Genomic DNA, 15,117 nt, shown 5'->3' on the forward strand with positions numbered 1-15,117 from the left:
ATATACATATACACATACACATATACATATATACATATATATATATACACACACATATACATATATACATACATATATATATATATACATATACATACATATATATATATACATATACATACATATATACATATACATACATATATATATATACATACATATATATATACACATATACATACATATATATATACATATACATATACATATATACATATATATATATATACATATACATATATACACATACATATATATACACACATATATATATATATATACATATATATATACATACATATATATATATATATACACATACATATATATATATATATATATATATATATATATATATACACATACATATATATATATATATACATACATATATATATACACATATACATATATATATATATATACATATATATATATATATATATATATATATATATATATATACATATACATATACATATACATATATACATATACATATATATACATACATACATACACACACAATCTCTTCGGTCTCATAAATAAAACAAACATAAAAGGCTTTCTGATATCTCTATAAACTTTGCATAGTCTAGAACATTTTGTGGCACAAAATCACTCCCACTGCAACCCTGAATGACAACCTCACTTCATTACCCACATAGTAATTACAGTAGCACTTACTGTATGAATGCCATCATATAACAAAACCAAAATCAAACCAAGTGGCATTTATTTTAAATAAATAATGCAAAAGGATACTCTTCAAGCAAAACATTTAACAAAAATAAGTTTGTTAGGTTTCAAATTAAATTAAGACCGAGTATTTGTACACTTTCTGGTTGTGAAACTTTGTGGAACATGTCCATAGTAAATGTGATGTACTACACCTGGTGATACTTAGGAAGAACATCTGTGTAAACTTAAATAGAGCTGGCTTCACACATACAAAAAAGTTAAATCTGAGAAAAGCTAGAGCATCATTTGCTTACAGATGCCACTTGGTTTGATATTTTGTATCTAGTCCATTGACCTTAAGTGTGCCTTAAGTGTCCAAATATTTTTGGGGGCCACTGCATCATCTCAGAAATTAAAGTTTTCAATAGCAAAAGAGTGCTGGATATCTTTTGCTTGTAAAGTGCTATAAATGTCCATAACTTCTTTTCGATCTCAATAATTCCCTCTGTATTCAATAGTCTGTGTCTGGCTGCTTTACTGCCATATAATAAATCAGATTTATTATAAATAAGTGATTGTATTGAATCAATGCCTGCTTAGTTACACTGATTGTACAATCACTGGTTGAACGGACAATCCCTCTGCCCTCTCAGAAAGAAAAATTGGCTGCATGCAGGAGAGAAAAAATGTTTTCAAAGCATTCTGATAATAATGCTCAGCTGAAAAACAGAGAGGCTAGAGGCACAGGGATGCTGGAAAAAAACTTGTTTTGCTTTATACTGCAGCAAAAACAGGCATTGTTATGCAAAGATGGGGGACATGTTGTGTTGCTGTATAAGTGCAATAGGAGTGTCAATCAAGAAATAAATGTGTAGCATTTAAAATCAAAACATTATACAGTCACTTGACTGACACATCGCAGACTGAAATAAGAGGGGTATAAAGAAAAGATACTGCTAGTCAGTGATCAGCGGCAATTCTGAATGATAATGACAACAGGAATGTATGAGGGGGGAATGACAGAACCCATCCTCACACACATTTTTTCTCTCCTAGCACACTGAACATGTTGATAGTGAGGCCCTTCCTGTCAGCTTTCACAGTATCATCTTCATCATCTCCATCAGCGTCCTCATCATCATCTGCATCTCGATCATGCTCCTCCTCCAGCTCTGAGCTGGATTCACCCTCCTCGTCTTCCCTCTCACCACACTCCTCCTCTTCTTCCGTTGTTCCTTGTAGAGCGATGATCTCAGACAGGTCAGGGTGTGACTCCCAGTCATCTGGAGGCAAGTGTTAATGCACCTTAAATCATGGACATGTTTTCAAATACAGTACCATTCAAAAGTCTTTCAAACCATTTTTTCCTTTTCTAATTTAATCCAGTTTTATTAATTCGAATTTATTTTATCAGCATAACAATCTTTCTTAATATTTGATGTTTTCCTTTAGTACCAGCATGCACTTAAATTAATGTTCTGGGTTCAATACAAGTTAAGCTCAATTGACTGCTTTTGTGGCATAACATTGATTACCACAAAAATACATTTTGACTTATATATAAAAGTGTTACAGCGAGGCACTTACAATGGAAGTGAATGGGGACCCATTTTTGAATGGTAAAATATTAACTTTTTCAAAAGTATAGCCATTATATTTGTGTTAAGTTATAGCCAATTTTACAACTTCACTGCCATGATGATGCAATGTCAACAAACCCTAAAATTACTGTAAAAATGTCCAATTATACAACTTGACAACTCAAATATTACACAAATTTTAACTGAAGAATTAAAGTGCTTTTATAAAATTATAAACTTCATATTTCTGCCTTTAAACCTTCCAAAAATTGTCCCCATTCCCTTCAATTGTAAGTGTCTCACTGTAACCTTGGTTTTCTTTTTTTTAAAGAAAAGGAGGTACGAGTCTAAATACATTTTTGTTGTAATCAACAATATGCCACAAATGCTGTCGATTCAGCTTAACTTGTATTGATCCCGGAATCTTCCGTTAAGCTGGCATGAACTCCACAAGTTTGTGCAAAACCGGATGATCCATGCTATCCCAGCATGATTTGAGTGTTCCAAAGAGAACAAGGAAATCAGACTTTTCATTAACAAAAGCAATGCCACAAAATACCTCATTTGTTTACTGCCCTAGAAATAGTGCTGAATCTTACAGTAAAGGTTTAACTGTAAAATTTAATTTACAATAAAGTCAAATTAAGTTCAAATTCGATTTTGAATCCCATATGTTCAATGTGGACGCAGACTTGTAAGATGACCAAAACATATCTGTGGTGATTTGACCACTGACCTTTGCTCTGAGTGTATCCCGGTGGCTGCAGACATAGACAGTGTCGTCCATCAATGGCTAACCGCAGGAGACTGTTGGCTGCTCGATAGACATCGTTACGGGCTGCCTTAGCAGTCTTATACCCTCTCCTCTCAGCCCAGGCTGAATAAAGGAAAAATGACACTTGAGCATGCACTTCACTGAACCATGAAAACACTAAAAACTATATCATTTAAATTGCCTAAGCTCCTTCCTTCAGTCGAACATTAAATCTGAAAAGAATGGTTCAAAACATCAGAACAGCAAGATGAGAATGTATGCACATCCAACAACATTAAAACAGGTGTCTAATCGAAGTATAAAGCAGCACAATAAATGAAAGAAATAACTTTCTTTCTGTTATAATAATCCCAAGTATTTTACAATATTCAACACAATGGATCTGTGCCACTTGCAAAACAAATGGGAATATTTTAACAGTCTACAGAAATATTTTTTTTAATACACAATTTATTGTGACATCAAAACAGCACACACACCTTCACACACATCCCATGCCGTCCAGTCCTGTGTTTTGGGCTCATGGTGTGTTCCTGGGCTCTGGTCAGGATGTCTCAGCTTTAATACAGAGAGGAAGTTGGTCCGTTCACACAAGTACCCTACTGAACTGTAAGGCTCCTGCAGCTGAGACACAGGATATATACCAGCCAGGATCTGATTTGAGCAGACACACACACACACACACACATGCATTAACACAAACCAGGTTTAATTACCTTTCATAAATAAAGCAGTATTATACATCAATCCTTAGTGTAAATGGGATGTTTCACCTGTAGTTGCTTGTTCACTTGGGAGGGCAAGACAAGCCCAGGGCAGTCACACAGTTTAACAGTGGGAGTGAGGTAGTATGTTTGGAAATATTTTGTGTGGCCAGGTGTCCGACACACACTCACAACCTTCCTGCCAACCAGACTATTCAGTACTGAAGATTTGCCTACATTAGGAAAACCTGTAAAAGTGCAAACATCAAAGACGATATACTTAAAGCCTGAACTCATGCTAACATGGCAGTTAACTGTCATTGATCTTGAACAACTAAACTTAATCTAGTAGATGTTTTACCTATGCAGCCTATTGTTAGTACCCCGTCTTTATAAAGTTCTTGCGTGGGGCTGTTCATTTCCATGGCAACATCACTATGATGCTCCACCAACACAGATTCCAATTCATCATCAGGCCGATCCTCGTTTGTTCCCACAGCAACAGCATCCCTCTGGATCTTCTTTTCCCAGCTACTCAAATCCACTGTAAACAACAATCCTCATCATCACAGACAATCCAGTATTCCAGTGCAGAATGCTCAGTTACTGATATGTAATACTTTTGAGAAGTGTCAGGAAAAAGTTGTGTCTTACCTCTTCCTGCTGTGATCTCCTGACATGCCCTCATGATGTGAATTGGTCCTCCTGCCAGGTCATATCCTGTCTTTTTCCTCATCCTCCTCTTCTGTAGAACTGCAGAGAGAGCATAAACAGAGCAGGAATAAGGGGAACATATATAATCTATTCCATTATCTTCAATATCTATCAGGTCATACACAAAGCACTAAAATGAAAAGAATATCTCACCAGTGCTGTAGGGTTGTCCTGGGTGCGAGGTGAAGCAGACACAGTGCAGGTAGGGGAACTGTTTCGTCAGGTAGTGTTTCCATGCCAACACCAGAGGTGCCGGACACAAGTCAATCTTATTGAGTACCAGGATGATGTGCTTCTTTAATTCAACAGTGATGTAGTGATACATAGCAGGAGAGAACTGCAGCACCTACAGGCAGAAAGACAGATTTGTATTGAATGGCAGGGATGCCTTATTGCACACCATTAATAATGCATCTAAAATACACCTCAACCATGTGCACTCTAAACTGTTGCTTCTCATACCATAATATCCCCCCCAAAAAATATAATGTAAAGCAGATGTGTTGTTGTCTGATATTGTTCTGAATACAATCTTTGGCCCCATCTAGTGGTAATTTAAGGAATTTTTTATTTAAGACTTCTCACATTTGTTGTAATCATTATGCAAATTTGATGATCCTTTGAAAACTACTAAAAGTTTCAAGAGATTTTACAGTCACAGACTCACTGGGTGTCTGATATCCACAATGAACAGAATTACATCAGACATCTCCATTACTCTCCACAGCTGCCTCCATGTCTGAGAGAGAGAGAGCAAGAGAAAGAGAGAGAGCAAGAGAAAAAGAGAGAGAGAGTCAATAGTCAAAACCTTTTCATTGTTTTTTTAATGACTTTTTCTTTACCAGAACACATTTAAAGAAAAACTGAAAAATATCTTAACTCAGTAGGTCTTAAAAGTGGATGGTGATCCAACATTTGAAGCTCCAAAAATGACAGACAGCAAGGCTCAAGACTAAAAACATTACGTAGGAGCCATCAGCTACTAAACTGAAACATTAAGGAGTCAAATGGCTTTTAGTTTAAATTGTTTTTAGTCACTAAATCACAGAATTGCTTGATTTAAATTGCTGTTCAGAAACAAGATAGAAAGCCGAAAGAAGACAGCTGATAACCCATTAATCGGAGGTTTAATAAACCGTATATATAGCTGAGAAGTTTGCATTCCCATTTGTCTCATAAATGTTTTCCGGGGACAGTCCTGGTTTTTGGTGGCCTGTCTCCAACTGGAGCTGTCCCCATTTTTCCCGAGCATTCGAGACGGCATTCATAGTGAAATATTACATTGCAAGAAAGCCCGAGAAGCAAAGACTACCATGTGATGTTTATTTTGACCAACAGAGGGGGCTGCTTGCTATAGCAGCTTTAATTAATTTTCCTTCAGATTATTTGGTCGGGCGTGTTTTGACATTCAGAACTGGACCAGGCAATTGAAGATAATTATCATCATTCTTATAAGCTTCAAAGTAAGGCACATACTAGCAATTTATTTGAAAGAGTTCAATTAAAGCCATAGTTTAGCCAAAATTTGTTATTCTCTCATCATTTACTCACCCACATTCTATCCCAGATGTGTATGACTTTCTTTCTTCTGCAGAACACAAAGATTTTTTTTAAGAATATTTCCGCTCTGTACGTCCATACAATGCAAGTGAATGGTGGCCAGAATCCAGAAGGACCATAACAGACATAAAGGCAACATAAAAGTAACCCATAAGACTCCAGTGGTCTTCAAAAGCACTATGATATATGTGGGTGAGAGACAGATCAATATTCAAGTCATTATATTTCTGTAAATCTCCACCTTTGACAAGCCCCAACCAGTATGTTGCTTAATATTAAAGTGTGATTTACAGTAAAAAAAAGACTTAAATATTGACCCATTTCTCACCCAAACCTATCATATTTCTCCATAAGACATTGATTTATCCACTGGAGTGGTATGGATTACTTTTAAGCTTCCTTTGTTTATTTGAATTTGAATTTTATTGTTGAGGATAACCCCTTGAGATGAAACATCTCGTTTTCGAGGGGGTCCTCGAGACAAAGACAAAGATAATACAATACATATCCATTCATTCACACTAAAGCTCTACCTCATCCCGCCTCGCCCTGCCTGCCCAGCCCACCAGGCCCACCAACTCCTTATTGGAAACAAATCCATATATAAAACATATTGCAGTATTAAGATGCATGACAACATTTAGCCCTTACATAAACATATGTCTATACATACATAATGTATACGCACACCTACACCCATACTCGCATATGTACACATAAATAAAATAAAAAAAAATAAAAAATAATAAAAATAAAATAAGTATCCAGATATAAGGGGTATAAAAAAACAAAGTCCAGTCACACATGAGGAAAACATTTGCAGCAACAGTTTGCTTGCAAGTAAGTAAAGAGAGATATTTTGAAGGAACACAATGATGTGACAGATCTCAGAGACCCGGGCAGGCTATTCCAGTCTGAGGGGGCTTTGAATTTAAAAGCACGTCTACCACTCTCTTTGAAAATGTTTGGTACAGTGAAGGAGAGACATTCAGTGTGTCTCAATCTATAGCTGGGTCTATATGGAAGTAAATATTCCTTCAAATAAGAAGGATAATTATAATACACACATTTGAAAATGACCCGATACCAGTGATACTGTCTTCTGGCTTTTGGTGATAATAAGTTCAGTGAGTCATACATTACACAGTGGTGAGTAGTAAAAGGACATCTCAGCACAAATCTACATATATTATTGAACGCAACATTCAATGCCTTCAAATTTGATTCTGATGTGTTTTGATAGACAACGTCCGCATAGTCTAATATGGGAAATATTAACTGTGACACAATTCTTAGTCTAATCATTTGAGTGAAACAGTTAATAGAGCGATACAATATTCGTAAATTACAATTAATCTTTTTTACAACAGAATTGATATGACACCTAAAAGAGAGTTGTGAGTCAAGCCAAAGGCTTTTAAAGTTCTGGACACAACTCACTTGTATTGTATGGACCTACAGAAATGAGAAGTTGTTCTAAACATTTTCATTTGTACAGAAGAAAGAAAGTCATCCACATCTGGAATGTCATGAGGGTGAATACATGTTCAGATAATTTTTCAGTGAACTATCCCGTTAAGGCTTTCTGAATCAGAATTTATTATCCCTTAATCTGTTCTTTACATTCTTTCAGATAAGCCAACATTTTTGAAATTCTTTGGCCCACTTTAGCAAAGGAAGGTTTAGAAGGTTTTTTGTCCAAGGCTCTCTCTGCATGATATTTATCAATATATATTAGTTGTAATCCAAAGGATGTTTGTCTGACTCTGAAAATGATCTGTGCAATTTAGTCTCTTGTATCTGAAAGCTGATAAAAACAAACTGGAATCACAAAAGCCTCATTTTAATTGGAAAAATGAACACTGTTTGCTCCTGAGGGTATCTGGCCAAACAGATGCTCACACTCATTAAAAACTATTGCATTGCATATAATCAGCAGCAAACTCACTTTGGTTGCCGATGAAGATGACTATTTCTCAGAGTGCCTCAGTTCTGTCTTTTATAATGCAATTTGTCTCACCTCCAAATTGTGCTCAAAGTGGCTGAGGGTACCAGCGGGGTTCTTAGAATGAAGAGCCTCCAGATACTCCTGAAATGACTTCTCTTCTTTCCACAGTAGCTCCTCTCTCCGCATACCATAATTCCATGAGGGCCGCCGAGGGAAATTCAGGCCTGTGATTAGACAAAATGACATGGAGTAAAATACTTCAAGAACTTACTTCCAAGTAGTTGTACTGATAAACACAAGAACATGATTTTAATCTGATACACCTTTCAGGGTTCCCACCCTTTCTGACCAATTGATTTCCATGACCTTTCCAGGTGTTTGTGATTACTGGACACAGATTTTAATAAATAATCTTGATTCAGACTGATTTGCAAATTCCTCTTTTTGACCAATTTGTGAAACATTTCAACCAATTAATTGAAAAGGACCGACTCCAAAAAGCGATTCATTGACGAATCAGACATCACTATAGCTCGCAAGCATGTAACACTCTACACAAGAGCAATATCTAGCCCATTAAATATTTAAGAGCAAATTAAAAACTATATATATTCACTAAAGAAATGTCTGTGACTTTTGAGATTTTATTAATTTACTTGACTCATCAAGGCCTGGTAAACAACATTTTTTTCAATTCTCTAATTTCCATGGTTGTGGGGAAACTTGACTTTAATTGTACCTGAAGAACATTTGAAGGTATAGTTCACCCAAAAATGAAAATTATCTCATTATTTACTCACCCTCAATGATATCCCAGGTGTTTATGACTTTTTCTTCACCAGAACACATTTTAAGAAAAATAGAGAAATATCTTAGCTCAGTAGGTCTTAATTCAAGTGGATGGTGATCCAACTTTTGAAGCTCCAAAAATTACAGACAGCAGGGATCCAGAAAAAAAAAAAATTACTTAGGAGCCATTGGCTCCAAAACTGAAACATTGGGTCAAATGGATGTTTTTAGTTGCTAAATCACAGAATTGCTCGATTTAGATTTCTGTTCAGAAACAAGATAGAAAGCCGAAAGAAGACAGCTAATAACCCATTAATCGGAGGTTTGATAAACAGTATATATAGTTTGCATTCCCATTTGTCTAAAAAAAAAAAAAAAGAAATTATTTTGTACTGCACTTTAGAATCTACATTAGGGTGACCAGACCAATTACAATAATATACCTGCAAAGCAATGTACAGTAAGTCAGTACATTACAGCATAGATTTGCACTTTGCAGGGAAACAAGCAACTGAAACGGAGCACCAATAAACATAAGAATTCATCAAAATAAAAAGGTAGAAATGAAGAAAAACAGGTCCATATGAGATATGCAAACAAACAGGTAAAATAGCATATTAATAATTAATATTTTACCTGTTTGTTTGCATAATTATTATTATAATTATTCTACAATATAAAATATCTTTGTGTCATATGATACAATGCTGTAGATGCTGAGTGTTTACATACTTAACTGTATTCCATGAAATGATTAGATGCTCAAAGGGCAGGAGCCCTGTGCTGTGGAGTCATGTCAGCTTATTAGGACATATTTCAAATGTCAATACTCTGAATCCTGGCTGGCAAGTCCCACTAGTAAAATATGTACGTTTATATAAAATAGCATGTCAACTAAAGAAAACTAAATGACTTACTCGTCCGAAATTGTATCCTCGGCTGGATCAAGTCTCTCTTCAAAATACAAACGTTCATCAGAGTCCTGCTCTTATTCTGAGGAGAATTCTTCTTTCTCTTCCTTACTATCCAGGAGATTTCTCGCATGTGTATCCTTACAAACGTGCAGTAAAGTGAATGAATTGTTACAATTGTAAACCTCTGAACACTGTTGGGCCGTTTTCCATTTGCAATGATCGTCTCAGCACATTAGCGTATGAATGGCGCGCTCTGCTGGTGGGTGTGACCACATTACCTATAATGAGCTAAGCCTGTAAAAAAAATGTACAGTGCTTCGTTTCATACAGATTACATTGCAGGAGAATATTTGTTTTAAATTTCAATTATTTTATTTAAAAGTAGAAATCTTAAGCTTTCTTTAGACATATGTTTCATGTTTGTGTGATAAGTATTCGCAGAGTTTCAGTTCATTTTGTGACGTGTTTCAGAAATATGCTCATAAACACAGAGACAGCTTTTCTTTATTTTACAAAAGCACAAGGTTCTGTTGTTATTGTGAGTGTACACAAATAAAAGTAGACCTTTTATAGTCTCTAACGATGTCTTACACTTATCTGTATGCCCCAAAATGACGGAGAATTTTAAGTTGTTTCCGCTGTAATGACGAAAACATCCAGCAATACGTGCCAGCGCGTCTGTCGGCCCCAGAGGGTTAAAAGCACAATTAACTTATATATGAAAATAATAACTAGTGTATGAAAACTTCTGGCCCACTGGAATTGTGATATAGTCAATTAAAAGTGAAACAATCTGTCTGTTATCAATTGCTGGAAAAATTACTTGTGTCCTTCACAAAGTAGATGTCTTAAATGACTTGCCAAAACTAGTTTGCTAATATTAAATCTGTGGAGTGGTTAAAAAATGTGTTAATGACTTCAATCCAAGTGTATGTAAACTTCTGACTTCAACAGTATTTAAGAACTTTTTAACTATAATCCAACACTTCTGAGATGGTGTAGTACAAGCAGTCTCTAGAGTGAAGTATTCCGTTGCCATGAAACCAACGTAATCTCACGTACTTCACTCTGTTGAGACATCAGGATAAGCACACAAATGCACCATTGTGAGTAAAGAAACAGATAAATACAGATCTAAACCAAAACCAACTGAACTACTGTACTGTGTTGTTCCTCCTCACTTGTAACCTGTGCTGCTCTTCTGTCTGTGGCGCACGTGCGTCAGTTCTCGCGTATCTCAAGTCACCATCCACTTGCATTTAAGACCTACTGAGCGAATATATTTTACTGATTTTCTTCAAATGTGTTGAGTAAATAATGAGAGAATTTTCATTTTTGGGTGAACTGTACCTTTAAACCCGCAGTTCTCAAATTTTTAAAGATCCCCAAAAAAATGTAATCAGAAAGATGAAGGCAGACGCAGCATTTTTGACAAGTCTGTTCACTCATCTTTTTGATAAAGTCACACAATGCACTGTACTTTGAAATTAGTTTGACACAGTTTATGTAACTGACTGACAGTATTATCCAATGGTATAATATGAATATGCATTTTTGGTTAGTTGCTCAGACTTGTGAAAACAATTCCCTCAAAATAAAGGTTTATTTAATACAAGTTCTACACTGTACAGCTACGATACATGCGCCCCTACCCCCGTATAAAATACTCTGGAATATAAATACCTTTGTCTTCTGGGTAGAAATGGTTTATATCCATCTCTAGCTCCTTTTCTGCCACTGGCTTGAGGATTTTCTCCATCGCTATTTTCTTCCTCCTCTCGACCTCCTCTTTGCTCTCCTTCTCATAGTGCAGACGGAATCTGAAGAAAGGGAGAATAAAAAAAAAAATAAAAAAATGGTCCGTTAATAGATTAATGACCTGGACGACACATGCCTGCCTGCCAAAATATCTCATGCTAAATTCACAAGACAACACTGGACTGACTGTTTCACCTGTCCCAACTCACCTGTTGGGGTCATATCTACCGTCTCGGGTGCCAGGCTGATGGTTGATCCTCCTAATATCCGTCGTCTCGCTGTCTGATGTATCCGACTGTCTGTCTCGGCCAAGTCCTCTCTCTACGCTGGCATTACGGCTACTGTGACTTGAACCTGTTTCTCCTACACACACACAAACGTTTCTGTGAACAAGATCCTATACTTCCTCCAAAGATGTATAATTAGGTAGGGATGACAGGAACATGTCCCTATCAGGAGTGTAAATTAAGGAATTACAAATAATCACATTACTGTAATTAAGTAGTTTTCCCAGGAATTGTACTTTTTCAAGATTTTTTTTTTATACTTTTACTTGAGTTAATTTTAAGTGCTATAATATATTTATGCTTTTACTGCACTCTTTTCCCACCGTTTGTGTTTACTACTTCCCCGTCCTGATTGAATTTTTATCTATCAATGTGATTGGCTAGAGAGAGTCTCATGGCTCCTGTCAAATTAAATCACACACTTGAACAGCAGCTGTAGGTCTGGCGCCAACTGTGGGGGATGCCTCAAGCACAGTTCAACACCTGAAAGGGCTTTTCGCAGTGAAAAAGGCCAATTGCATGATCGTGTCATGTGAGTTTAACTTGCTCAAGCCAGATATTAGCATTGATCCTGCCTCTAATTTGAAGAAACATATCGAGGTAAATTTCATATTTCTACTTACTAGATTCTGTGTCTGTAATGTAGCCTTTAATTTAGCTTATTAATTTGGGAGATTATTGGGTTGATGTGAGAGATTAATGCAATGTTATTAACTGGGCGATAAATCAATCTTGATGTTTATCTGAAAAAAAGAGATCGATATCAATGATAAGCTTTTGAGTCATTTTCTATACTTAGCCTATGTTCTATCTAGAACAGGGGTGTTCATTACATTGGTCGCGATAGCAAGACAACCACTGGTTGATCTAGATAAAACATAAATGATTGAATTTGTATTTCCTGATGTCTGTAGCTGCATGTTGTTTGATTGACAGGTGGCTAATGTATGAGCACAATTGCTATATACATAAATGGTCAAATAATTTTTTTTAATTCCGCCAATGCCCGTCTTGATGAGGCATTAATGTAAACGCAGTCGGTTTGGTCTAAAGTGAGCGTGAACAGTGAGACAAAAAGCGTATTTGCATCAAAATGTCAGACTTGAAGTGTACATGTATCCGAATTGAGCACTGTCTAGTACGCTATGTCATATAAAGACTATTAATAAAACACAGATAACAAGGAAATGAGAAAACCACTCACTACTTTTGGCCCAATAACTTGAGTAACTTTAAAAGTATTAATGTAATAGAATAAAACAGTGACATTTTTAATAATAATATTGTTTGTTTTTTTTTGTTAATTGATATAATAAATTACCAGGAAAGTAGAGATGATAAAAAAAAATTATAATTATGCTTGGCCTTTATAAAGATTTATAAGTATTTACTCTACTCATACTACATTTAAGATGTAACAGTACTTTTACTTGAGTATTATTTTTCAGTACTCTTTCCACCCCTGGTCACTATCATCTTTCAGAAAACCAAAAATGTGCTGACATTTGGGCAATTTTACAAATGACAAGAAAATACTTAAACTTTATAATATGTTATTATTTAAATAATTATCCATGAGTAATTTATTGTACGACGTCTTTAGAAGGGGTGCAAAAAAAGCATTGTCTCCTGGCACCTGTTACTTTTCTTAGAGCTGTTCGGGATGCACCAATAAAAGATGTTTGTGTTTGCTGTATAAGGGCTTTTTTAATCATTCTTTGAAGATTACACGGGAGGACTTTCAATTGTATCGTAGGTCCAGTCCTTTCAGACTAAGTCATAAACATCCTGAGTTTTGTATGCAGCCCAATTGAAGATTCTGATTTGACGCCCTCTTGGGGAAGACGCCTTTGAATGTGCGACAGGTAAGGGGGTGGATTAGAGGAGCAGGATTTTAAAATGCTAAATGCACAGACAACTGATTGCCATCCCAAATGTCTGTGTGAGTTTCTAAGATGACGTAGTGTGTGAGAGAGTCGAGAAAGCAGCTCGTCAAAATGAGTCGGTCTATGTCAGCACAAGGATGTTTGCCTTTTTAACTAATATTTCATATTTTCTGCACACAGTGTATAGCAATCATTTAGCCAATACAAGTTTTCTTTTGCACATTAGAGATGAACATCATAGTAGAGAGGATCATAAAAGTGCTAGTTAAAAAAACAGGCTAATATTTAATATGGTGGGCTAGACAAATGGAAAATAAGGTGCCTATAGACACTATACTCTCGTATTCTTAATATCAATATTTTGAATAATGTCCTCCTTGCAATATGTCCATAGCAACTTTCAAACCAAACCTATGCCCTTGCTTCCATCCATGTTCTCCCAAATTGAACAAACTTTTTTCATTACAACTCCTATGACAATTGATGACTGTGGGTTTTACGGTGAAAAGATAGTTAACAAAAATATTTTTCAACGCATATTCAATAAAAACATGTGTCTAGGGGTGATTTGTGTGGGGAGATTTACAAAGTCACATGTCTGCTGTCAATCTAAGCATGACAGCATCTCTGTCAGTATAAATGAACTCAGATTCACATCAAAACACGAAGGCCTATTGGAAGCTTTACTGCTTTTCATTTGACAACATACCACTTCACATTCAATCCCAATGTTTTTACTTTATACTAGACTCGAGACCTAACAGATCTGCAGTCGAATCGCAGTTAACTCAACCTGCGTCCGTGTATATGATCGCTTTGTTTTTGTGTTACGCAACTTTTTAACCGCATAATACAATCGCAAACTAAGTTGCTAAATTGCATATTCTCTAACTCTCTCCATAAAATTACTGAGGGCATGTTACATCTCAAGACCAGCAAATAACTGCACGGGTGTTTCAATTCCAACCTGTCAGCTGTTGTGTGCACGACAGTCTGCTGCAGACGTATACAGCCACAACCAAGCTCAACACGACGCATTTGTGCTGTTGTTGGAGAAATTCAGAGACCATTCTTGTTTGCTACATACAAAAATGACAGAACGCATTGATGTCTGTAAGTTTGTCTACATCCTTCCACAGTAACTTCGCAAACAAAGTACTTAAATCTGCGTAATTGCATAATGTAAGACCCATGCTGTTACATGGAACTTAGCCACGTTTAGACACATTACACATATAAATGATAAAATATTGAGTCGCGTGCTTAAAGTAAAACGCGAGACGTGTCTGGAAACACGCTCGTTTCTCTCAGTGCGTTCAGCTCGTCGCGCGCTAACTCAGCTATGCTAAAACAAGTTACCCACCTCGCCTTTTTTCGCGTTTCACCTGGAGCTGCTTCTTTTTCTGCTTGATACTAAAATGCTTTTTGCGTGGCATGATTGTATTAGCTAAAATAAGAAAAACGCGAGGACGTATCTTCTGTTCGCTCAATATTTACATTTGTGAAGCTACTCTCGTGGAC

General features: G+C 36.1%; 1 protein-coding gene across 1 annotated transcript; it reads right to left on the minus strand.

Annotated features, from left to right (window-relative positions):
- Positions 1-524: 524 nt before the first annotated feature.
- Positions 525-15,117, minus strand: LOC127658137 (guanine nucleotide-binding protein-like 1). Its single transcript, XM_052147254.1, has 12 exons — positions 14,960-15,117; positions 11,633-11,786; positions 11,349-11,485; positions 8,035-8,186; positions 5,122-5,193; positions 4,608-4,800; positions 4,395-4,493; positions 4,102-4,284; positions 3,810-3,988; positions 3,516-3,690; positions 2,998-3,138; positions 525-1,964 (listed from the first exon to the last, which is right to left on the minus strand). The coding sequence occupies exons 1-12, from the start codon at positions 15,030-15,032 to the stop codon at positions 1,714-1,716; spliced, it is 1,809 nt and encodes a 602-aa protein (XP_052003214.1). The 5' UTR covers positions 15,033-15,117; the 3' UTR covers positions 525-1,713.

Source organism: Xyrauchen texanus, chromosome 17 (assembly GCF_025860055.1).
Source record: "Xyrauchen texanus isolate HMW12.3.18 chromosome 17, RBS_HiC_50CHRs, whole genome shotgun sequence".
NCBI classification, from domain to species: Eukaryota; Metazoa; Chordata; class Actinopteri; order Cypriniformes; family Catostomidae; genus Xyrauchen; species Xyrauchen texanus.

Bases quoted from the DNA above. Each gene is read 5' to 3' on its own strand.
- LOC127658137 (XM_052147254.1), bottom strand. From the start codon at position 15,032: ATGCCACGCAAAAAGCATTTTAGTATCAAGCAGAAAAAGAAGCAGCTC. The intron at 5,194-8,034 runs GTGAGACAAATT...TCTCTCTCTCAG, and splicing joins ACTTTGAGCACAATTTGGAG to ACATGGAGGCAGCTGTGGAG. The intron at 4,494-4,607 runs GTGAGATATTCT...CTCTCTCTGCAG, and splicing joins AGGACAACCCTACAGCACTG to TTCTACAGAAGAGGAGGATG.